This window comes from Equus przewalskii, chromosome 1 (genome assembly GCF_037783145.1).
Source record: "Equus przewalskii isolate Varuska chromosome 1, EquPr2, whole genome shotgun sequence".
Lineage (NCBI taxonomy): Eukaryota > Metazoa > Chordata > Mammalia > Perissodactyla > Equidae > Equus > Equus przewalskii.
In genome coordinates, this window is record NC_091831.1 from 28491745 (window position 1) to 28517691 (window position 25947).

Below are 25947 nucleotides of genomic sequence, written 5' to 3' on the forward strand. Positions count from 1 at the left end.
AAATGGCAATCACTTCCTGCTGGGTAAAAAATTTAATTCCTCATCCTGAAGTTAAGAACCCACCAAACACGGTGTGGAAGCTAGTAAACCCCACTATGGGTGTACTAACTGCTGTTCTCACTGGCACCGTGCCTTGCAAAGTGGAGACAGGCAGAAATGCCTCTGAGTGTAATACTGGCACCAGAGAAATCATGTTTTCTCTGGGCCAGTCATCCACTCCTCCCTCTATAGCTCCATTACAATATAATTAATTGTTTGATGTCTCCAGGAGCGCTTCTACCCTGCCCTCTTCCTATTATATACCTTGAAAATTAGTTGAAAAAATTTCCTATCAGGAAGGTAGCTGGCTCTGACTTCTGTGTTAATACAGAAAGGGAAATCTGCAATGGAGGAGCTAAAATAATAGTTTTTAAAAGGGGACTAATAGGAGCAAGAAACATGATACACTAACATAAAGAAAAGGCCGAACAAGACACATTATGAAATAATTCTAGCTTAAGAGATACACTTTGAACAATCTTATTCGATAAACACATTGCAGGCAAACAACAGATTTTGAATGAAGAGATTCTAAATCTGGTTAATAATTATTAATAATTTCAACTTCAACATCCTTTAATGAGGTAGGAATCACTATATTGATTTTGCTGATAAAGAAATCAAATGTCGGGGAGGTTAAGTAACTTGCCCAAGGTCACACAGCTAGTGAGCAGACCTGGGATTTGAATCTAAGTCTGACTTCAGAGCCCTCACTCTTAACTACTTTATTGTCTCTCAGTGCCCACAATTCCTCAGATTCCTGTCTTCCTTTTAATCTCTGGCAATCTATACAGGCACTCCAGGATTTTCTTCGTATGCAATACAACTATCTCTACATCCTAAGGAAAGAGAAAGCATATACTTTTCTGATCTCATTTTCTATCCCACTGTATTTACCATGCCTTGGTAAAGAAGTATGTGAATTTCTTCAAATCAAAGGTACTATAAAAAGGGTAGCTAGATGTTGAGAACTGATTTCTCAGTATATATCTATGTTGTAAGTCAAAATCTTTTATGATGCAAGCTCTTTGACAACAGGGACCACTTGTATGTGAAATGCCTAGTACCTCTGAGAGCAAGAGTACATAATAAACGCTAAATACTAACTTCAGAATGTTATCATAAAACATGATCTGCTGATTAAGAAAATAGACTTTTCCCAAGTGGTCTTTTATCATACTTTTAGAGTAACCATTACTGAGCAGAGAGAGCATATTCAGTATTATTCAAGAGTGAAAATGACAGAGTTCATGTCCTAGGGGCAGACTGTCAAATTCATCTAGATATAAACACAATAGCAGAGTGGAATTTAAACTCAAAGCTTTATTAGAAAACTGTATTTACTTGTTTATTTTTGGTTGGAGGAAATGTAAGAAACTTTCAATAATAGCATTTGTGGGAAAGTATAACAGAAAGACTTTATTGACACAGTAGGCTTAGTAAGACAACTTGAAGGAAGAAAATGAGAAACTGATCATACATTAAATTTTTTTTAAAAAGTGGCAGACGACAACCAACACAGGAAGACAGGCAACATGTAAAAAACAGAAGCAGCTACAGAAAGTCAAGGGGATACTGGAGGAGGTCTTGATGAGTGGACAAATATTTGTAATTTCATGGGTCTGTATCAAGCTAAGATGACAAATGTGACCAAAGACAAAGGAATATAGTCATAACTCTGAAGGATACTCAAAAGAACAGGAATGGGTTTCTTGGTTGAAGAGAGGGTAAAGAGTGATAATTAGTGCTGGATTCTGGATTATTTCTCAGCTATACTTTCATATACTGTTTAAAAAGATCAAAAAGCCATCTTTTCAATGATTTTGTTTTTTTCTTTGTAACTAACATATCAGATCTTGCTGTTTAGTGCCTATCCTCAGCAAAATTGTGGAACCTATGTTTATCAATGGCATTTTCACATGCATCTGCCAAGATCTGACCATCTACTTCTTGTTCTCTCTGGCTTCAAAAAAAGACTTTGTAAAGTCTCAAGGTCTGATAACCGTTTCCTGTCATATACAGTCTAAAAGGGAACAAGGTGTATTTTAACAGGGAACAAAACCTTTACAGCTATAGGAACGAATCTCTGTCACTGAAATTTCAGATCAATTATCTGGAGGAGAGTTTCTTTTCTTTCCTTTTTTTCTCTTCTTTTTTCCCCTGAGGGGTAGAGAAATATTTCTAGCTACCCTAAAATTTTCCCATGTAAGCAACTGCCTGCTCTATTTCTAAGGCTGGTTCTGGCACACTTAGCAGGATGATAGACTTTGGACGCCACACAACTATGTAACTTACTTGCTTTTTTATACGATAGAGCTTATTTCCAAAGTATGAAGTAAGTTATGAAAGATAAGGTTTCTATCTTTCTATAAGTGAGAATAAGAAAAACACATTTGGAAAGGGGAAATAGAATAAGTTTCCATTTATGCAATTTTCATATAGCTAAAGAATTGCCTGGAATTTGCTTTCTTTAATTGAATTTGAGGGAAATCTTAAAGTCTTCCTAATAGCCAGAATGACAGAAATCTCTTGAAGCATTTGGTATAATATTTAGAGGTCATTATGTTAATTATATATTCATGAATTTCAAAGATACAGAAAAAGAAAGGGAGCCAACTATATTTTTATGAAAATTGCTAAGAAAAGTTGATCCTCCATTCTTCACTGTTTGGCATTTCTTTAACAATTGATAAACTTAATTGCTCAGGATTATCACTGAGCACATATATGCCTACTGGTGCATATCTATCAACTAAAGTACTTAATATGTCACGTTTATTTTATTTATGAAATATTCACACCTGACTTTCCTATAGTGACATTCTAGAGACATCCTCTGAGAGAAAATTATATATAGACAGCATCTTTCAGAAGTTCTAATGAAATGGTACCACTACGTTAAGAGAACAACAACAAAATTGGTGAATTCTCTTAGGCTGCTAACTATATAATGCCTTAAGGAATTCAGGATTAAGTAGTAAAATCTTGAAAAAGTAAATGTCTTATGAAGAAACAATGATTTATACTAAATTCCATTTTTCACTCCGATGGCTAGAGTTCTTATTCTACTTGGGCATAAAAATAATTTTGATTACAAAGATGATAAAACACCACAGATATGGGGTAAAGGTAAGAAATCTTTGGAAGGAGAAAAATAATTATTTGTTCTGGATTTTTTTAGGGGAAAGCTGGATCTGATGGCTTCTGTGTGACTCAAAGTCATCCACTTGCCTTATAAATTGCCCATCGGCCCTTTTTCAGGATACCAATTTCTGGCCAGAGAACAGAATGCTTTAAACGGGAGGGCTGATCAGGTTTTCATTATTTTTTGCAAAGCAGTGTTAATATATTATTTGCTATTTATGAGTGAGTGGTCAGAAGAAAAACTGCTGAGTACATGAACAACTATTTTACACTTTTTGCTATAAACCAGCAAAATCACTGTATTAAACGATAAGCAGTCTCATTGGTTCCCAGAAATATTTCAGTAACTCTGAACAGCCAGGTCCTGAAGCCCTATAACAGTAAGAAAGTTAAAAGGCTCACCACCCTCTTCGTTCTGCCAGGCCTCTCCACAGAGAATCTGTCCTGACCATTCTCTCGATGAGCTTCTTCCATAACATGCCATCAGATGTCACTCGGTACCATTCCTTGCACACAAGTTCAGCAGCACATAGTGATTTGGCATCCAGGTATGACAGAATGTTCTCAGCAATGTGATCCAAACCTCGAGCTTTCAGTGGGGGGAGGAGGCAAAGAAAAAGAACATAGGTGATGGTGAATGATTTTTCACAAAAGGTCCTTTAAAACAGAACAGCATTTATTCTGCTATGAAGGCACATCACTGTCCCTAGTGTGGTCCAGTTTCTTTTTCAAACAGAGACTTGGGTAAAATGAGTGTCAATAATTTTTCCATAAGGTTACAGAAATGAACAATATTTTCCATCTTCCTTTAGATACGGAAGTTAAAGCTAACAACCAGCAAACCCCCCAAGACATTAAAAATAAAAAGGATTCCAGAAAACAATTCACATCTATCTATATGGATTTCAGCACTAGGGGATGTTCTATGGATGGCATCTCAAACTCTGTGATTCAGACTCCCTCCCCCCACCCCCCAAATCGCTATATTAGGTCCATTTCTCATTCCATTTCTATTACTGCTGCACTTCCAAAGCTGTTCAGTAAAAGAAATATCCTTTAAATGTACTGGGGGAGAGGCACTAAGTCAGAATGTGCTGGGTTATAGAATTTGGGGCATGCAGAAAGGAGAGAAGAAGGAAATACAGATTGGTATAGGAACATCCCAAGAGGAAAGACAGAGAAGTATGTTTAAGTTCAGGGATGAGTTTAATTTCAGATGTTTAAAAAAAAACTATATTTGAGAATAGTTGCTGCTATAAAACCTAAATGACAGTTAGCCAAAAATGAAAAAATCCAAGACCAATAGATAACGGTTAGAAATTCAGGGACTATTTCGTAGGATGCAGAAAGGAATAGAGTGGAAGTAGATCTTGGGCTGTATAAACTAGGTAGGCTTTCCAAGTAAAATTCTCTACCATCCAGATCTGTACTGAGGCCTCAGAGGAATAGATCTTATAAAATAGGATGATTACACTAATAAACCTTTTGGCTGCTGTTCTAATTCACAAGTGAGACAAAACATTCAAAGTTATTTCTTTTTACAGGTTACATATCAGAGATATGCTAAAGACTTAAATAGTGCAGAGGGATTTCTTCATACTCTGACCTCCTTAGGCAAAAACTTAACAAATAGGAAAGAGAATACCACATTTCATTTTGTGCCCTTCTCCTGAATCATACAAAGACACATGTGGACAGCATTAACAACAAATGTGCTTAAACGGTATTCTAATTATACTGTATGGATATCAGTCAAATTTTTCAGCAGATTTGGAAAAGAAAACATTAAATGGATCTTGTTTGGCTGGCATCACATGTTTATATTTAAGCATAAGCAGATGGAGGCATCCATCACCTAATTCTTATTAAAGGAACATGACCATAAGCCAATTAAAGATATAATAGTTAGTTCTTCATGAAAAATACAGTGATGGTACAATTCCTGCATCTTTATATTGAGACTTTCTACACCATAAGAAGTTTCCAAAATGCATTCTTGTGTTTTTAATGGCTGCCATCAAATTGCTCCTAATCTTTCACTATGTCCCTATAATAAGTCTTTGGAAGTAATTTCACGTAACACTCCAAACAAAACCATTACATTAATGGATTACAGGCATTTTTTGAAGCAGTTTGGTTTACTGAATGTAGCCAGATGGTGTAGGTTTATAAGTTAAAATGGTCATAAAACCTTAGACTGATGATTCAATATCTTATAAATTGGTCAGCAGATACACATCAGGGATCGGTATTAGGCAAAGGATACACAGGTCTAATCAACTCCTATTCAATTCTTAGTGGTATATGCTTGAGATAGTAGCATGTCTCGGTGACTGGGGAGAGCACAATAATGAGGTACACAAAGATTGTTCGCACAAAGAAAACTGTTGCCTATGGCTAAAACAAAATCCAATCAGTGAAGAGGGGGCAGAAGTCTACTCTACTTAACAAAAGATATACTTACAAATTCAGTTTTAAACTAAGATATAAATAGGCATTTATTTTGTCTTAAAGGGTAATTAAAATTCCAATTTTGGAAGAAGAAATTTTTAAAAAAGATATAATTGGCAAAGATTGAACAAAGTGGTAATATGCAGTTTCGGGGAGGGTATAAGTTGGTATTTTTTTTAAAGGACAGTTTAGAACATGTATTAAAAGCCTCAAAAATGTTTATAATTCATTAATATAGGAATCCCACTTCTGGCATTTTTTCCTAGGATGCCCAAAAGATTTATGAATAAGAATGTCTACCATAGTGTAGTTTATAACAGGAAAAACATTTTAAACTACCTAAATGTTCAATAAAGAACACAGTAAGAACAAATATGTTATAAACACTTATGATCCCAGCTTTAGAGGGAAATATACACATCTAGAAAAAATAGGAAGGCTACATGCCAAAATAGCAAATTAGTAGTTCTCTCTGAATGGTAGGGTTCTGGGAAATTTTATTTTTATATTTTAAACTTTTTAAAATTTTCTAAGCTTCCTATAACTTCTATAAACAGGAAACAACAAACAAAAAATAAAAACAAGATATATTTTAGAGACTCACTCATCTTTGTACTATTTTTTTCTTTTCTTTCTTTATTTTTGAGGACGATTAGCCCTGAGCTAACTGCTGCCAATCCTCCTCTTTTCCCTGAGGAAGACTTGCCCTGAGCTAACATCCATGCCCATCTTCCTCCACTTTATATGTAGGATGCCTACCATGGCATGGCATGCCAAGCGGTGCCATGTCCCCACCTGGGATCCGAACCAGCGAACCCCAGGCCATCGAGAATCGGAACATGTGAACTTAACTGCTGCACCACTGGGCCAGCCCCCTATTTTTTCTTTTAAAATTAGTTTTTGACAGATGAGAACCTTATATTTCACTAAGAGAACATTTTCCCCAAATTCTGATGCCTATGGAGTGTCCTAGATCACCATCGAACATTCAGTGAAACAACCACAGCACCTTCCAAAAAAAGTATTTTGAGTGTGTGTGTATATATGTGCGTGCGTGTGTGTTATATTTAAATATACATTTTAAGAAATATATATTTTTACATATATAGTTTACAATAGCTATTTGGTTACTGAGTACAGGGAAATTGTGAAGCCTGGAACTTACATATTTAATGTTACAAGGCTCCTGAGATATCTTTCTTTCTAAAATACTCAATTAAAAATGTTTCTTATTGATTCCTACAATTTAAATATTCTGTTGATAAATTTCCTTAGAAATCCAAATCCAAGTACATAAGTGAAGATATTTTGAAACATTATAAAAGACATACCTCAAATCAGATAATGTTTCAGAAAAGATTTTATTTGGACCTATGTGTGGGTGAAAATAGGGTGAGTAGAAGGGCATGAGATAGGGAGAAGGCAGGGAAAAGAGAAGCCTCTTTCCAGAGTTTGATTTTTTGTATTTATACCCCAAGAAGGTACAATTAAAGGACTCAGTTTGTAAAAATCAAGCCAATAAAGACTTTTAAAAAGAGAGATGTATACCTGAAAATCCACTACCATTACCATTGTAACATATCTTCCAGGCAAATTAATGGCTCACAAACACCCATAGACATACCTGGCAGAGCAGTTATGAAGTCCCTCTGCAACATAGGTTTAAGATACGAGTTTATGTGCCCATGTTGGTAATGACACATTTGGGATATAAGATGTTCCACAAATTCCACTTGATCGGACTCTGACCACTGCTCAAAATATTTGACACACAGTTCCTTTTCCTTCTCATAGCTTGCTGAGAGTTTCCGTTGCTTGGGCACAATCATACTGGAAGTGCCATTGGTAAGTTTTGTCTGTAGAAGCAGTGCATTAAAAGAAAGATATAACAATAAGTATTAAAAATGAGGGAAATATATAATTTTCTAGTCTAGCATGTTATGTTAGGTCCATATGATGGAGCTCATTCTGTTACTCTATTAGTAATTGGATGTTTGTGAACAGCAATCACATGGAAAGCCACAGAAATATCACAGTAAGTAACTGGTATTACCAATATTCCTGGTAAATCAGGAATATTGCCAGATGACTAGGCATCTATTTCCATAAGTTCACAGGAAGACATTATTTGGAGATATACTGATGAAGGCTGAAAGTATGTTAAGTTATTATCACTAGCAAGCAAAAAAGTTAATTTGCTTTTTCTTACATACACCAGTTACTGGACATTCACACAATTACTTACACACAACTTATTTTTTAACAGTCAAATAAGAAATCCTCCATGCAAAGAGAGGCCAATGAATAATTTGAGACTTGGTACCTTTGGAGATAAAACTTAACATTTATATGCTCAATCTACCCTTTTCCTTCCCAAAAAAAATCCCATCTCTGCTGTCATCAAAATTACATGCCATAAGTCTTTTTTATTAATTGGTTCATTCAATAAACATTAATTGAGCATCTACAATATACCAAACACTGCCCTAGGTACTAGAAATACAACACTGAACAAAAATAACATAGTCTCTATTATCAGGAACTTATGTTCTAGTGTGTATAGCAAGTTAAAAACATAACCAAATAGAAAATATATAGTACAGATAGTGCTATGAAGAAAAATAAAGCAGGATAAGGAGATAGAAAAAAGTGTATATTATTGTAGTAGGCAAAACTCTAAGATGATTCCCCCAAGATTCTTGGCCTCTGGTGCACAAACATCTTCTCAGTTATTTAAACAAATATTTAGGCACGGCGATGATTTAATTAAGGTCCCAAATCAGTTGACTTTAAGATAGGGAGCTTACTGTGGTGGGTCTGACCTAAACAAATGAGCCCTTTAAAAGCTGAGAGTTTTCTCCAATTGGTTGCAGAAGAGGAAGGGGATGGTGTGGCAAGGAATGTCGTCAGCCTCTAAGAGCTGAGAGCAGCTCCCTGATGACAGCCAGCAAGGAAATGGGGACCTCAGTCCTACAAATGCAAGGAACTGAATTCTGCCAACTTCCCCCAGAGCCTCCAGATGAGAATTCAGTTCAGCCAACACCTTGATTTCAGCCTTATGACACTTTGAGCAGAGGACCCAGCCATGCTCTGCCAGACTTCCCACCTAGAGAACTGTGAGCTAATGAATGGGTATTACTTTAACTTGCGAAGTTTGTGGTGATTTGTTATGCAGCAATTGGAAAAAAAAAAACTAATATAGTTATTTAAGTCTAAAGGGTCAAAGACAGTTTGTCTAAAGAGATGACATTTGAACTGAGACATGAAGGAAATGAGGGAACTAGACATTTTGTTATACGAGGGAAGAATGGTCTAGGCAATGGGCATTTTGAGGCAAAGGTCCTGGGTAAGAGTCTGTCTGGCACCAAGTCAGCAAGGAGAAACAAAGTTGGAGAAGTAGTCCAAGCCAGATCATCCAGGTCATTTAGGTAGTGGTAGCTAATCTCCAAAGGTGGCTCCAAACAATTCCATCCCTCCCTGAACATGAATGCCGTTCCACCCACCAAGAGGTGGAGTTTGTCCTAGCCTTTAAATCTGGGCTTTGATTAACAGAATGTGGAAAAAGTGACATTCTGGGACTTCTGAGCTTAAGCAGCTTCTGCTTACTCCTTTGAGCCTTGAGCTACCACATAAGAAATTCAGGCTACCCTTCTGGAGAAGGAAGTCTGGAGGATGAGAAGCTATGCAGAGAGAGGTCTCATGCAGAAGCACCTAAAAAGCCTGAGAGTGACATGATCTGACACCTTTTAAGAAGATCACTGCTGTGTAGACAATACATTGTAGGGGAGATAAATGGAAATAAAGAGACTAATTAAGAGACTACTTCACAGTAGTCCATGGAAGAGACAACAATCTTTTGGACTAGAGTGGTTGCTGTAGAGGTGGTGAGAAATAACTGGGATTCAATGCATATTTTGAAAACAGATCCAACTGAAATTGCTGATGGACTGGATATGGGGTATGAGGAAAAAAAGGAGACAAGGAGTCAGGTTTGATTCTGGGGAATACTCAGAGAAGATTCAGAAATGAACTAAAACGTTTACTACTCTGAAGAAAGCTGGTTTTCTTTAGAGGATAACCACAAAGTGGTATAACTAGGTACTTTTCAAAGTAATTTGAGGGATCTTTGGCATTTTTGCCTGAGGCAATCCCAATTTGGCAGAGAGACCCATGTTACTATGGAGGTTCATACCTGTTGAGACATATTGAATGTGCCATAAAACTGTATCAAATTTGGATAATCAGCTTCTGCTATTTAAGGCACACACTTCCCTTAATTTCTACATGTTAAATCCTACATGCAGGCCTTTTTACAAATGATTCCTGATACACAGCTGAATGCACATTTTTAAGAATGGTATTAGCCATTCTATTTACACAGAAAGAGCTGACACCTGTAAACAGCAAGCCGTGGTGTACAGAGTTGGATGTTTTCTAGCATAAACGCCACTGTTGTCTATAATATAGACTAAAAATGATTAATAAGAACCTTGTTAAACACAGGCTTTGGGAGACCTTAGGGCTGCTTTTTGTGTAGGTTATTTGTTTGCATCTCAGAAATCAAGAAACACGGAGTAAGATTTAGAAAGCTAACAAATAGGTGGGTTTACAAGCTTGCCCAAATGCCACATCTCATCCCAATAACCAAAACCTCCCAGTCCATCATCTTTTACATATATGTCCTTTGTCTTTTAAAAGTTAGAAATGGACCTGAATTGGATGCTACCCAGAGTATTGTTTTCTGGCTAAAGACCAGAAATGCCAGTAACGGGGAACAATAATCAGCAAGGTAATGAAATTATTCTGTTTATACCTTAAACAAACCAGATATATCCATAATCGTGGGGAGTCATGCTTTGGTCAGTGGCTATCAGACTATTAACAGATAAAAGTGCCTAAGGATTTCACAAGTTTGGTTAACCCACTGCAGGAGCTAAAATTCAGTCAAGACTTTCTTATACTGTCAATGATCAAATCATAAATGGGACCTAAACATTTGGCTAGTAGAAATGAAGTATAAACTGAGAGGTCATATATTTACCAACTGTCTGGGCTATTCTAGTTGGTACTAGATTTTAGTCACCACCCCTCAAAGCAGAATATTTCCTTGTGAGATAGAAAGACACATACCTCAGATCCATCATCACTTCAAATGAGTTACTCTTAACTACTACATACCACACCGTATTGTTTTAATAGCCCTGGCCCTGGAGTAGAAAGACCTGGTTTCAAATTCTACCTCCTCAACTTACCAACTGCGTGACATGGAATAAATAACTTGATATTTTCTGAGTCTCTGTTTCCCTCATCTGTAAAATGGGGATAATTATAAAATGTATTCCATTTGGTTTTTGTGGGGATCAAATAAAATAATCAAAGAAAAGCATGCTTAGCTCACCACCTGGCACACTGTAAAGTGCTCAATAAATCAACATATGTAATGAACTTATGACACTGCTGGAGTTGGACCTTCCCTCTCTTTTTGAAAATACATCCTTCTTTCTCACTAAGTACTATATACATAGATATTGTTTTTCTATTTTAATTTTCTATTTTAATTTTTGAAGTATAATATACATAAAAATGCATAATCTTATGTTTACAGCTTGATGAACTCTCACAAGGTGAGCACACCCATGTAACCAGCACCCAGATCAAGAAACAGATTATCACCAGCCTCAAAAGCCCTGACTTGTGCTCCTTTTTTTGGGTCACCAGCACCCCTAAGGGTGACCACCATACTCATTACATTTTTTTTTGAAATATATTAAAAAAAATCTGTCTGCCTAGAAAATTTACAGTAGCATTAAAAAAACCATAACACTTGGGAACAAATTTAACAACAAATGTGTAATACTTGTAAACTGAAAACCACAAAACATTGCTGAGGGAAATTTAAGAAGACTTTAAAAAATGGAGAGATATATTATGTTCACAAATTGGACTCAATATTGTTAAGATGTTTATTCTTTCCAATTGATCTAGAGAGTCAATGCAATATAAGTAAAAATCCCAGCAGGCAAATTGATAAGATGATTCTAAAATTTGTACAGAAATGCAAAGGACCCACACTTTAGCCAAAACAATCTTGAAAAATAAAAACAAAGATGGAGGACTCACACCACTGAATTTCAAGACTTATAAAAAAGCAACAGTAAAGATAGTGTGGCTCTGATGTAAGGACAAACATATAGATCAATGGAACAGAATAGAGAGTCCACAAATAGACTCACATACGGCTAGTTAAATTTTGAGAAAGGTGTCAAGATAATTCAATAGGGAAAGGATAGTCTTTTCAACAAATGATGTCGAAACAACTGGATATTTACACAGAAAAAACGAACTTTGTTCTTTACTTGAGACTATATACAAAAATTAATGTAAGTAGATTCTGGATTTACATGTAGGAGCTAAAGCAGAATTTCTAGAAGAAAACATATGAGAAAATCTTGGTGCGCTTGGGATAGGCAAACACTTCATAGATAGAGCACAAATGCACCAAAAAAGTACAAACTTTCTTTTTTTTTAAAGAAAAAAATAGATAAATTGGCACGTGGCAAAATTTTAAACTTCTGGTTTCCAAAAGAAATAGTTAAGAAAATAAAAATACAAACCGCAAGCTTGGAGGAAATATTTGCAATATATGTATTTGACAAAGGACTCGTATCTAAAATATATAAAGAACTCTTAGAACTTGGTAATAAGAAAATAACTTTTTTTTTAGTGGGCAAAAGATTTAAACAGACACTTCAGAAAAAAAGATCTATGGATGCCAATAAACACGTGAAAAGATGTTCAACATCATTAGTTACCAGGAAAATGCAAATTAAAATCACGAGATACTACTATACATTTACTAGAGAGGCTAAAATTAAAAAGACTAATGATACCAAGTATTGGCAAGAATGAGGAGCAACTGGGTCTCTCATACGTTGCTGGCAGTGTTTAATGGTAGAACCACTTTAGAAAACAGGTTGACGGTTTCTTATTAAGTTAAACATAAACTTACCATATGACCCAGGAATTCTACTCTTAGGTATTTACTGCCACCCACCCCTCTCCACATGCAATGAAAACATTTCCACACAAAAGCCCTTTGGTGCCCATCTAGAGTTGAACTGATAAACAAATTGTGATATATCCCTACAATGGAATAGTACTTAGCAATAAAAGGAATGAACTACAGATACACAGAATGACAAGGATGAATTTCAAAAACATGCTGAATGAAAGAAGGTAGGAACAAAAGGGTATATACTTTATGATTCTACTTACATGAAATTCTAGGAACAACGAATCTAATTTATAATTGTAAAAACAGATCAGTGGTTCCTCAGGACTGGATGTGGGGTGGGATTGACTGAGTAAAGGCACAAGGAAAGTTTTTGGGGCAATGAAAATGTTCTATAGCTTGGTAGTTACACAGGTGTATATATTTGCTAAATTTATTGAACTGTATACTTAAAATGGGTGTATTTTACTGTATGTAAATTATCTTAATAAAACGGATTTTAAAAGCTTCTAAGGATAGACTGTTCCTAAGGATAAATGCCTCTATAATATTAATTTCATTTGTAATTAAGATATTACATTTGTAGAGAACTCTGGAAATAAAGGGCTTCATTATCAAATCTCTTCTATCATTCTCCCATACAGATTTGTCTACTAATGTCTAAAGTAAATGCAGCAAAATTTCAATTTGAGAACCTTTGAAAATCCACAAGGGTACAGTGAAAAAGTTCAATTATTAAAAAATCAAAAGGTTGTATATTAGAGTGTATGGGAGAGAGGGTAATTGTTACCGGTAGCAATAGAATTGATTTGGCTTTCCCAACAAAAGCCTGATGACTCAACCACTACTGCTTAAATGTCTAGGAAAGCTGACAAACCACCTCAGTTTAGTGGTAACACTAACTTTCTGCCACCCCTGCACATCTCCTCTTCTGCTTTTCTGTTTACAAGGAACAGTTATCTCCAGAAAAGAAAGAAAGAAAAAAGCTGTCAGGTGACAAGCACGCAAAATGAAAGGACTTAAGTATTTATATGACTGTCTTCAGCTTGGTCCTCAAAGGCTAAGGGCTAACATTTTTCCCCTCTGAAAACATATTATATGTACCACTTTCAAAATTACCATGAATTTCTCTAAAGCTGCTGCCTGGGCGAGGAGGGAAAAATATATAGTTGCAGACACCAACTAGCCTGACCACCACCACTGCAATATTAAGTGTGCTGACTTTGCTAACTGTATTGTGTACAGGTTGGAAGATACAGTATGGACTGGTTGAACTTGATGGTGAAAGGACAAATGTTTCTAGTTGGCATGCAAACCCTGCGTTAACCACAAGGAAGGGTGTGGTAAGTAGAGGGAAAAAAGTTTCAGACATAGGACACCATTTGGAATTGGGGGTGCAAGGACTAAATGAAGAGAGTGATATTTATGACTACAGAGATGCAAACGATATTTAACGGTTCTGTTTGGCCTCAAGAAGGGCTCTGTGGAAAGACTGGCATTGAAACTCATGGTAGGGGAAAGGGGACATAATGATTAAGATGATAAATGAATGTAAGAATAAAATGGGAAAGGGTTGTGCTGGAGATAAGGCTGTAGCCTAGGAGGGATAGGACAAGAATTTTGGTCGGAACTCTAGAGTTATCAATCAACCAACAACCATTTATTGAGTGACTACCTGTGCCGGGTACTTTTCTAGCTGTCAGGGAAACTGTGGTGAACAGGCACACAAAGTTTCTTTACCTTCTTTGGGAAGGAGTAGAGGGAGAATATATAAAAAACATGTTAATTTCAGAAACCAATAAGTATTGTGAAGCAAACAAAATAAGGTAACATAAAATAGGGAGTGAATAGTACAGCCTACTTTAACTAAGGTGGTCATGAAATGACAATGAAGGGGATAACATCTGAGCTGAGATCTGAATGATGAGAATGAATCAGTCTTTTGAAGATCTGAGGGAAAAGCCTTCCAGACAGAAGAAAGAGCAAGTCAAAGGTGTGTTCAAGTGAAAGAAGGTTAGTATGGCTAGAGAGGAATGAATGAGGGGGAAAGTGTTGGGAAATGAGGTTAGTGAGGTGGCCTGGAGTCACATCATCTAAGGCTTTCTGTGTCACAGTGAGGAGCTTGGATTTTATCCCAAGTATAAAGGAGAGCCCCTGGAGGTTTTGAAGTAAAGTATGACATCATCTGATTTATGCTTCAGAAATATTTACACTAGCTGCCACATACAGCATGGAGGGGATAATGAGGGCAAGTTGCAAGAGCAGAGGAAGGAAGATCAATTAGAAGTCTGATAAAATAATCCAGGCAAGAAGTGATCATGGCTAAAATTAGAAGAGGCAGATTAAGAAATGCTTAGAAGAAAGGTATTTTACCCTCACAAGAGAGGAAGGAGGGGGAAAGGGCCTTTTGAGAATTATAAGTCTGGGTTATAACACACATTTATTTCAGTATAATGATTTACTTCTTCACTAGGGCTGATCTTTCAAATATTTAATCCGATACATTAACCTGGATGGGGATAGAACCAGGGTTCTTGGTCCTATGGTCAGGAGAAACAAGGTAAAATACGTAAGAGTTCTGGGGGCGAAAGGGAGGATTTTTTAGAGGTCTACACTATAGTCTCTATTGGCTGCTGCCAGGCTTTAGTTAAATAAGAATCCAAAAACATTGATTTTAAGGTTATTTTTCATATTGTTTTTCCTTGATTTCTTGGTAAAAATCTCTCTTAAAAAAAGTCAACATTGTCTTGGTTGAATTAAGAGGAAATGGTATTGTATACATTTTGATTCGGACTGAGATATAACTAAGCACTCCTAGGGATGGAGATGCTGACAGCAAGGAGGTCTAGAACAGCTCTGGAACTCCCAAAGAGCTAGGGCAGAAAAGAAAAAAGAACAGAAGGGATACAGCTCATTGGCACTTGGGCATCTTTTAACAAAAGAATTTCAGAGAAACTGAGAAGAATCTGGCCATAAATTGAACATCCAGAGTAAAAGGTAATGAATGGTCAAAAGTGGGATCATAACTTTTAACATTCCAGTTTTCAGTTAACCTTTATAACTTTCAGTGACCAAAGCAGTCCATTATTTTGTGGGGTGAGGGTGCAAATGAGAAGAAAATGGTGGCTGTACGTATAGAATGGGACGTATATTTCAAAAGAAGTAAACACCACACTTCTCAGTAGGATTATTGCATTAATATTTTAACAGCTTCTACTAAATATGATTACATATTAGGTGAACTCATAAATATGTCAGATCTGATTAGTGAACGTGGGAGACAGGAAGGGGCAGATTTGTCAGCAGAAGGAAAGTACACATTATGAATCTGTTTTCTAATAACCAACAAGAAAAAGCTTACAATCACTTCAATTCTTTTAAATAAAACTCACTAGGAAATAAACTGACAAACGTCCCAGTATGTATGGTTATTTAAAGACTGGACACTTGCCAATCTTTCTTTCTACTTACTAATTTTTGGGAAAGACATATTAAAAATTCACCCAAATCAAAAGAAAGCCATTTTGATTATTTCCATATTTTTGAGGTAGTTAAAGGGATAGGATAATCACTTGACATTTTCAGGTTTCAAAACTGGGGCTCTTGTCTCTGTAGTGAGTTCCCTCATGCAACTTTATAGCTTCCAGGGCCATAGGTTCTTTTGTTCCAAACCAAGAAACTCACAGCAGTTTAATTTACTGCTGCATTATTATAGCTACTAACTATACACACCTCCAAGGCTGGTAAATCCACTGATGTAGACAGTGCCACCTTAAAAGGATTTTTGGATGGGTCTTAGTGATGGGGGGAAAAAAAAGGACATAATGTTTAATTATAAGAAATGATTGAAATAGGCACAGACATACCCCGGGTGCCTCTGCACTGCAGCAAGCTCTAAACTTGTTATCGTTAATGGTTTAAATTTCACTGTGCTAATCATTTCAGGACACAAGCCTTTCTTGATAATCTAATGAATTATTCCAACATCCTTCAGCAAAAAAAAAATCCTCCATGACAGCACTAATTACAAGACGTTTTCCCAGTGCTTATGTAAAATATGACAGAGCAGCAGCTTAGGGAATTGCAGAAAACTGCTTCTAATTTCCACTGAGAAACTGACAAACACCTCTCTTTCATCTCTCCCAGCTCTCAAGTAAGATTTAACTTTCTCATTTAGTTAATTACCGAGTGAGGATCATCATTTCCCCGGATCGGAGCGGCACAGAGCCTTTATCGTGTTAACTTGTGAACTTGATCGATGGCTGCTGCTAAAACTTAATAACTTCACCCCCTGGCAAATTGTAAGATAAATATAATAGGAGAAACTCTGACAGTAAAAACCTGCCAGAAATGAGCGCTGTGTTTATGTTTCTTCGCAGGCAGCAAAAAAACAACCGACAGCTTATTACTGGTTGCGTGTTACTTATATTTAAAAGACTCCAGGCAGTTAACTTTCTACGTACTGTTAAAACTTTGCTCACAACATGGGAAAAAATGGGAAAAAGCATCAGTGATGCAGACCTGGGGAAGTGTGGGAAGAAGGAAAAAAATGTGAGGGAAAAAAAGGGCAAAGCAAAGGAACAAACATATTGTGTAAAGTCTTTTAAAATGTCATGTTTATCAAATAAAATGCCCAACCAGCATAAATAGACATAAAATCTTTAAAAACAAAAAAGAATTCTGAATTTCCAAGATACTATATGAACTATATCTAGGAGCAAAGCAAGAGAATTTTGCTCAAACTTTTTCAATGACCATAAGTCCATGCCTGAAGAATTCAATTACCTGTAGAATTCCTAGATCTCTTTTAAAAAACCCCTGCAGCTAGAAAACCATTCACTAACCACACCATTTAACCCTTTCTGAAACTAGTACATTATAGCTAGGAAATGCATAACTTTGTCTAGAACAGTTCCTCTAGTCTTATATTCACCTTCCACACCTAGGCTAGCCAACTGAGAAGGAAATAGTCTGAAACTTTTTCTTTTGGTCAAACTTCAATCTGAACTTGGAATTTTAACATGTAACCTAGTACAGCATGAATTTTATGCCTTTTATAACCAACAGTACCAAGGACAACAGACAAGGTATAGAAGTGAGGTATAACAGTAACAGAATGGCTGCTCACTAATGCCAGCCCACCAACCCTCAAGACTGATAACAGGGCTGAAAACAAATCTGTATATAAATTGCCAAGTCTGTCACACTCACCTCCCTCATAGTATAGAAATATTACAAAAAGCAAAATATGAACTAAATTTTGGGGAGGGTAGAGAAAGGCAAAAAAGGTCTTGTAGGGCAGTGCTTAAGCCTAACTTATATTTAACTGTATTTAACATCCATTTTGCGCTATAATTGTGCCAACAGCTGAGGGCTTCATGCTGCAGTCCCAGGGGCCACCATTTTGAAAGTTGAAAGGATTCGGAAACTGAACATCAAAATGGCAAACCAAATTCATATTCGCTAGAGGAGCAAATCTGATTCCTCATTTTGTTTTGTTTTTACTTTTGTTAAATACAGATCTATTGGAGGCAAATAGAGAAAGATCAATTGATTTTTCTAAAAACAGCATTTATAACAGACACACTTTCGACAATATGAAAAATACAGAAGCATAAAGAATATAAAAATTGCCCATAATTTCCACCATCAACAAATAAAGAATGTTCACATTTTGGTGGGTTTATAACTTTCTGATCTTTAAAAAGATTATTAGTTAATTCTTTGATGTATGCGGGTGACGATGTTTCTGTGTCATCTAGAGGATTCTTTGTCTATAACATCAAATTAATCAGAGCAGGCAGGGGTCAGCGCCGTGGTTGAGTTTAAGGTTAAGTTCGTGTGCTCTGCTTCAGCAGCCCAGGGTTTTGCCCGTTCGAATCCTGGGCTCGGACATGGCACTGCTCATCAGACTGTGCTGAGGCGGTGTCCCACATAGCACAACCAGAAGGACCTGCAACTAGAATATACAACTATGTACTGGGTGGCTTTGGGGAGAAGAAGAAAAAAGAAGAAGAAGAAGATTGGCGACAGATGTTAGCTCAGGTGCTAGTAACACACACACAAAAAGAGCAGGCAAAATTTATCTCCTTTGCTGAACTCCTTAGAGAAGTCAAGGTCTGATCCTGATCCTGATCCTGGAGGATACAGAGTTACAGGCGATTGTTCCTGTGGAAAGGAGGGCAGAGAAGAGAAAGACGAGGAGGAGGAAGGAGAAAGGTAGGGAGAAGAGGGAGGGAGGGAGGAGTCGGGGAGGAGAAAGAAAGGGAAGAGAAGCAGGGAGAAAGGGGAGAGGAAGGATAAGAAAAGGCAGAGGAATGATGGAAGTGGCTGGGGGTGGGGGAAAGGAGAGAGTGGGGACTGGATGGGAGTAGGTGAGAGACTGGAAAGAGATGGGACGGGTAAGCAGGGGAGGGAGAGATGGGAAAGGGAAGAGAGATGAGAGGCTAGGGAAGAGATGTGGGAGAGACATGGAGGGAGGATAAGTGGGTAGTAGAGGTGTGGTGGAGAGGGATGGGGGGAAAAGAATAAATGTAACCAAGTTCAAAAAGGACCTAGCATTACCAAGTTCACGTGCTCCAAGAAAAGCAATATGCTTGTTGGATAAACAGGTCCTCTCCCACGCAACGAACAATAAACATCAAGAGCGAGAGGAGATGAAAAACTATTTTCCTAAACCACTACTTAATGTTTTAGGCAGAGTAATAAAGTTTAATTGTCTGGAATCTGGTTGTTCTTTCTGTGTAACTTCCTCAGATAGAGGTTGCTCATCTGGATGTTAAATAATGTTAATATTACCAAAATACAATTTCTGTGATGGAGAAAGTTTAAACTAGACGTCTTCTCCCCAACTTCCCCCTACACCCTGCCTTTATTTTAGCATTAGAAAGTTAGGTTCTACCATAAATTACAGGGATTGATGGAGGCATTGGCTGCCAGAAGAAAACACAGACACTTAAAATACAATTTAAAAATACATGGGAAAAATATACAGTTGTCCCCCCTTATCCATGGTTTCACTTTCTGTAGTTTCAGCTACCCTAGTCAACCTCAGTCTGAAAACACTAAATGGAAAATTCCAAAAATAAACAACTTGTAAGTTTTAATTTCATGACGTTCTGAGTATTGTGATGAAATCTCACACCATTCCACTCCATCCTGCCCAGCATGTGAATCATCTCTTTGTCCAGCATATCCATGCTGTATGTGCTACCTGCCCATTTGTCACTTAGTAGTTATCTAGGTATCAGATCTACTGTGGAGGTATCGTAGCAGTTGTGTTCAAGTAATCCTTATTTTACTTACTAATGGCCCCAAAGCTGAAGAGAGAGAGAGAGACAACATTCACATAACTTTTATTACAGTATATTGTTATAATTGTTCTATTTTATTATTATTATAGTTGTTAATCTTTTACTGTGCCTAATTATAAATTGAACTTTATCATAAGTATGTATGTATAGGAAAAACAGTATATACAGGGCTCAGTAGTATCCGCAGTTTTGGGAATCCACTGGGGGTCTTGGATCATATCTCCTATGGCTAAGGGGGGAATACTATAGTCAGTTTTAAATAAAGATGAAAAAACTACCCTCCTCCGTTTTGTGCTCTAATCCTTACATGTTTGGTCCATTTTTACCAATGACTTGGTAAAACTTGCTCTTGAAGAAAGCCTTTGAGAAGCTATCTGTACAACCTGGATTAGGAAAATGCAAGGTTTTTTTGGATAGCATCTCAAGAAGCCAACTCAGCTTTCTAGAAGAAATTCAACTCTTTCCAAATGCTTGTTAATGCATGTTAAATGCAGCAAGAAATAATCCTATGAGGCAGCAGCACAGGCCTCTCTTAGCTGCAGTGAACGAAGTAAATGACTTGTAACTTCTGGAAATCTTGGTTATCTGCAGGTAAAACTTTAATAACCCTTGGAGCATCAAGGGACTAAAGACATTTCTCTCTGGAATACTTGGGTAATTGTTTTCTTAATTTATCCAGGAAAAGCTTAGTTTAGATGCAGCATCTGTTTTTTTAGCAGAGGTGATCAAAATAACTTGCTCAGATTCATATAAGTTACTAGAGTTCAGAGTAAATTTCAAAATGCAGTTGTTACATAAAGTGTACAGTTCTTCTAAAACGAAATTCTGGCCCTTTGTCTTTTTAATGACAACGAAGCTCCAAGTCAACGACTGAGATTAAATGTAGCAGACCAGGACTGCTTTCTATAGATAGATAAATACATTTTCTCTAGCCAAAAGTGGTTTACATGAGCACCAAGACTACACATGCTACACTCAAGCCATTTCAAACATTCTTCTGAAGGCGTTTATGTTTATGTAATAGAATATGGTAAAAAATAACACCATAATTTGGCAGTAATTTTACCCAGCTCTATCATTTTCTTGATATGTGACCTTGCTTAAGTTACTTAACCTCTCTGTGCCTCAATTTCCTCATCTGTAAAATGGTGATTCTTACACTACTTACCTAGAAGGGTTAATGTTAGGATAAAAGTAAGATAATACATGCAAAGGCATTTAGAAGAGTACCTGGCACATAGCAAGGGCATTACCTCTCATTATGCATTTTAGCTAGAGAAGATTGTAATGTACATAGTTGCTGATTATAATTAAACTTCTTTGCTTTTGAAATAATTTCACTTTCAAACTAGATTTTAAACTCTAAAGAACACAGATTATGACATAAGCCGTTTATATCTATGTAACAGCAGCTTGAAAATAAACTGAATTTTTAACCCAAAATAATGTAAGGAGTGGATGCTGCTTTTTCAGAGTGCAGTGGTAAATTGCTTTGTGGGTTAAATATATTTGGAGTCCCCTTCTCTCACCAACAAAAGGATGCTACTATCACTACATTGATGTTTTGCCTATTTAAGTACTCTAACTTGGCAACCTTCAATCCATTGTTTTCTAAGATTAGTATCAACATTTTTATGTAATAAAATATGTAAAATATTATCATGCAAAAATTTAAGAATCAAAGTAAAATTAAACTTCCAAAAGGAATGATAATTGATATTTAACAATTGGAGAAGACAGAAAAGAGCAAAAGGAAGATCTCAAAATACGTTCTACATTATGGAATAAAAGACATTTGAACACCGATTTTTTTTCATTTTCAATCTTGCAGAGCAATTGCCAAAACATATTCCCGTAACACTCAAATTCAGTGAGGAAAGAACAGTAAGGAAATTATTAGAATGGTAACAGGACTCTCAATGCATTAGTCCAATTTTGAAAATCCACTTTACTGGTTTCTACCAAAAAGCTAAGATGTACTGTACAGAGTACATTTTGCTTCCTTTAGACTTTGTACTTCGCTTTAGCAATCAGCAAAGACAGAGCTAGGGCAAAACTAGACTAAAATTTCAGCTGTCATCAGTACCCACCCTCCTTTTTCTCAAATATTGGCAGGAAAACTACTACCTTGCAGTTTTGTCTGAAGGTTATTTACATTTCTCCCACATGGGCACTATTTTTATGGGGTTTCATGGGCCAGAGATGGCAGATTTCTGGTGTTTCTGAGGAGAGACTGAGTCTTGAGGGTCACAAAAAATTTTCTTTTTCAGAATGGGACAAACTCCTACCAGGGATTTTGTCTGTGTATTTGTTGAGAGTGAAGGATAAGAAAATGCAAATCAGGAAGACAGTTACTTCCATAACGTTTATGCACTTGATTTAGAAATAGGAAGTATCCTTTTTTTGCAGAACTTGGCTTTGTTTTGTTTTGTTTTTGCTGAGGAAGATTCGCCCTGAGCTAACACCTGTACCAATCTTCCTCTATCTTTCAGTATGTGGGCTGCCAGCACAGCATGGCCACTAATAGAGCTGTGTAGGTCCATGCCCGGGAACTGTACTCAGGCCACCAAAGCGGAGCACACTGAACTTAACCAGTAGGACACTGGGGCTGACCCAGAACTTGGCTTTTTTAAAAGTATGAAATGGTTTCTATAACAACATTTCCTGGTTTACTACCCAACCTTTTTACTTCACTTGAGTGTGGCTTTAAGGTCACACAGAGCGCTATAAATATAAAACTCAAAGCTAAGAACTTTTTCCCATGAAATTTTTCTGTGTCGAATGTTCTGAAGTTACTCTATTTCTATTTTCTGTTTAAGGAATACATACTGAAATTTGATGCTTTGGAAACAAACCATTATGAAATTTCTCTCATAGATGACACACATGTAAACAGTCCCACAGGAAAAAAGAAGCAGCATGATAGCCCAGTCCTATCACTAATTAGCTATGTGATCTTGGGCAAGGCTCTACTGTATGGGGTCTCATCTGTAAAATGAGTGGGTGGACGATACTCTGAGGCTCAGTCTGCCTTTTATATTTTGAGTCTGTGATTCAGTTCCACAGTAAATTAAAATAGAGCTGAGCAATAAGTTTAAAAATAGAGACTCATTTTCACACTTTTTTACTAAAAACTAACATATTAGAGTTTAAGCATACACCTCAAATAAAAAGAGAAATATTTTTCATAATATTATTTGAGCAAGGAATATATGCCAAAATCCCAAGAATAAGTCAAACTTTTCTGCAACAATTGAGTCTTTAATGCAAAGAAATGCTATCATTCTGAGTGACAGATACGCAGGTAACATTATTATTCTCTGACTTTGCTACATGCTAAAATATTCCATAATTAATAATTTAAAACTTTATAAGTGTTAGCCTTTCTCAGGGCTGACACTAGGATCTGAAGACCTAATAATGTCTTTTTTAAGTTTTCTGTGTCTCATTTCTTTCACACATCTCATTTCTTTCATATTTACTCTTGTTTCCCCAACCATCTCTCCATAGTTCCCAGTATTTAAGGAAAAATTTTCTAGAAAATTGTCAATAAATGAATGTATCTCTCTATTAAAAATCCCTTTACTTCACATGCAGGCAAAAAATTCTATCAATTTAATATGCCAACTTGTCTTATTTAGGGCCAAATCAAAGTAGTATGGCTACAAGAAGAGGCTGCAAATAGGAAAAACCTACTGGGATATTCTTAATGCTTTATCAGTGTTACAGTGGTCATGATCATCTGGCTGCTGTTCTCTGCCAGCTTAATTTTCAGCATTATAGCCCATAGCTTGAGGTATCTTAGAGACCTTTCTTTTTTGGTGAGGAAGATTGGCCCTGAGCTAACATCTGTGCCAGTCTTCCTCTATTTTGTATATGGGATGCCACCACAACATGGCTTGATGAGTGTTGTGCAGGTCTGCGCCTGGGATCTGAACCCGCAAACCCCAGGCCACTGAAGCAGAGCATGTGAACTTAACTACTATGCCACAGGCCTGGCCCCTAAGAGAACTTTTTCTTTCAGATTCCAAAGACCATCAAGTGTCCTCAAGGTCAAGGTAGCATATTAGCTACTGCAATAAATAAATGAATATGGAAAAGAACTGGGCCTCAATTTCCATTTGAAAGATTAAGTTTCATTAGAAGTTACAAACAGAATTTGTGGCATCATCTTCCATGGTGATTTTTTTTTTTTTTTTGAGGAAGATCAGCCCTGAGCTAACATCCACCACCAATCCTCCTCTTTTTGCTCAGGAAGACTGGCCCTGAGCTAACATTCGTGCCCACCTTCCACTTTATATGTAGGACGCCTGCTACAGCATGGCTTGACAAGTCTGTACCCGGGATCTGAACCAGGAACCCTGGACCACTGAAGCGGAAGGTACGAACTTAACTGCTACGCCACTGGGCCGGCCCCATGGTGATAGTATTTTTTCACAATGAGCAATTTAATGGGTCTATAGTGTAAGTAAGTAAAGCTGGAAGAGTGGGCTGACATCAGAATGGACAAGGACTAAGAGAGTAGCAGTGACAATGTGGGGTGGGGTTGAGAAGAAGACAGAATAAAGACATCTTGGAGGATATATTCTTAGGCATAACAGCAAGGAGGCTGGACATTACTTATGGAGTGAGTAAAATGAATTATTAGTTTAAAGGTAGTACTACATAGTGTCAGACAAACCTAGGTTCAAGGCCTGGGTCTGCAATGCACAAACTTTGTAGGCTTAAGCAAGTTAGTTACCTTCTTTAAGCTTTATTTTTTTCACCTGTAAAGGTGGGGAATACTACCGCCTATTTCACAGGGTTGTTAAAAGAAGTAACAGAAGATTATGTATAATCTGTAGCTATGTGATCTTGGGCAAGGCTCTACTGTATGGGGTCTGGCACATAAATGCTCAATAAAGGTAGCTACTATTGTTTGCTAGTACACAGAAATCATGTCACCAATTCAGGCTATATCAGGACCTGCCCATCAAACTTTGAAACTAAAGTTTTAACTGAAACTCCATACCAAATTCCCTATGAAGGGGAATTATGAATTTGAATATTTAAAAATATGCTAACTTGTCTGTCCACCATTAACTGATATGATCTGGAATAGAACTGTGAAGAAAGAAAGAAAATTTAAAATGTGATTAGATTGTAAGAGCAGCCCAGTAGAGCAAGGCTCAAAGGCTCCGGACAAAATCAGAGGAAACAATAACTTAGGGAATTTTTGTGTGTACTGGAGTTATCTCATTTAAACAAACACATTGAGGACTTTCTACATACAAACGCTATACTAGCCAATGTGAAGGTTACAGAGATGGTAAATATTGACAAGTTGATTCTAAAATTTATATGAAAATGCAGATGGCCAAGAATAACCATGGTAATCTTGAAGAATAATGATGAAGCTGGAGGGCTTACCATCAGAGTTCGAGATCTGACAAAGACCTATACATATATGATCATGTAATCTATGACAAAGGAAACAATGCAGTACAGTGGGAAATACACATTTTAATAAATGGTGCTGGATCAACTGAATATCACATCAAAAAACCTCACAAAACTCTCACCTCTACCTTATACTACACGCAAAAAGCAAATGGATTGCAGATCTAAACATGAAAGGCAAAAAAAAATTTTTTTAGAACATAAGAGAATATCTTCATAACACTGGGTAGGCACAGATTTCTCAAGGAGAATGTAAAAATACTAACTACAGTCATGCACTACTTAACGACGAGGATGCGTTCTGGGAAATGCGTCGTTAGGCGATTTTTGTCATTGTGCTAACATCATAGAATGTACTCACACAAACCTAGATGGTATAGCCTACCACACACCTGGGCTAGATGGCACTCATCTTACGGGACCACCGTTGCATATGCGGCCCATTGTTGACCAAAATGTCATTACGTGGTGCATGACGGTACACAAAGACAAAAATTGATAAATTGGACTATGTTAAAATCAAGAACCTCTGTTCATCAACAGACATCA

The 25947-nt window shown here is 36.8% G+C and overlaps 1 protein-coding gene across 13 annotated transcripts in view; it reads right to left on the minus strand.

Moving 5' to 3' along the window:
- The window catches only part of BTRC (beta-transducin repeat containing E3 ubiquitin protein ligase), a 167035-nt gene that overhangs the window by 21887 nt on the left and 119201 nt on the right, over positions 1-25947 (minus strand). For all 13 annotated transcript variants that reach the window (XM_070608801.1, XM_070608819.1, XM_008520887.2 and 10 more), the window contains 2 exons: positions 7259-7490; positions 3586-3772 (listed from right to left, as the gene is read on the minus strand). In XM_070608801.1, coding sequence (XP_070464902.1) covers positions 3586-3772; positions 7259-7490 — 419 coding nt within the window. The remainder of the gene's footprint in view (positions 1-3585; positions 3773-7258; positions 7491-25947) is intronic.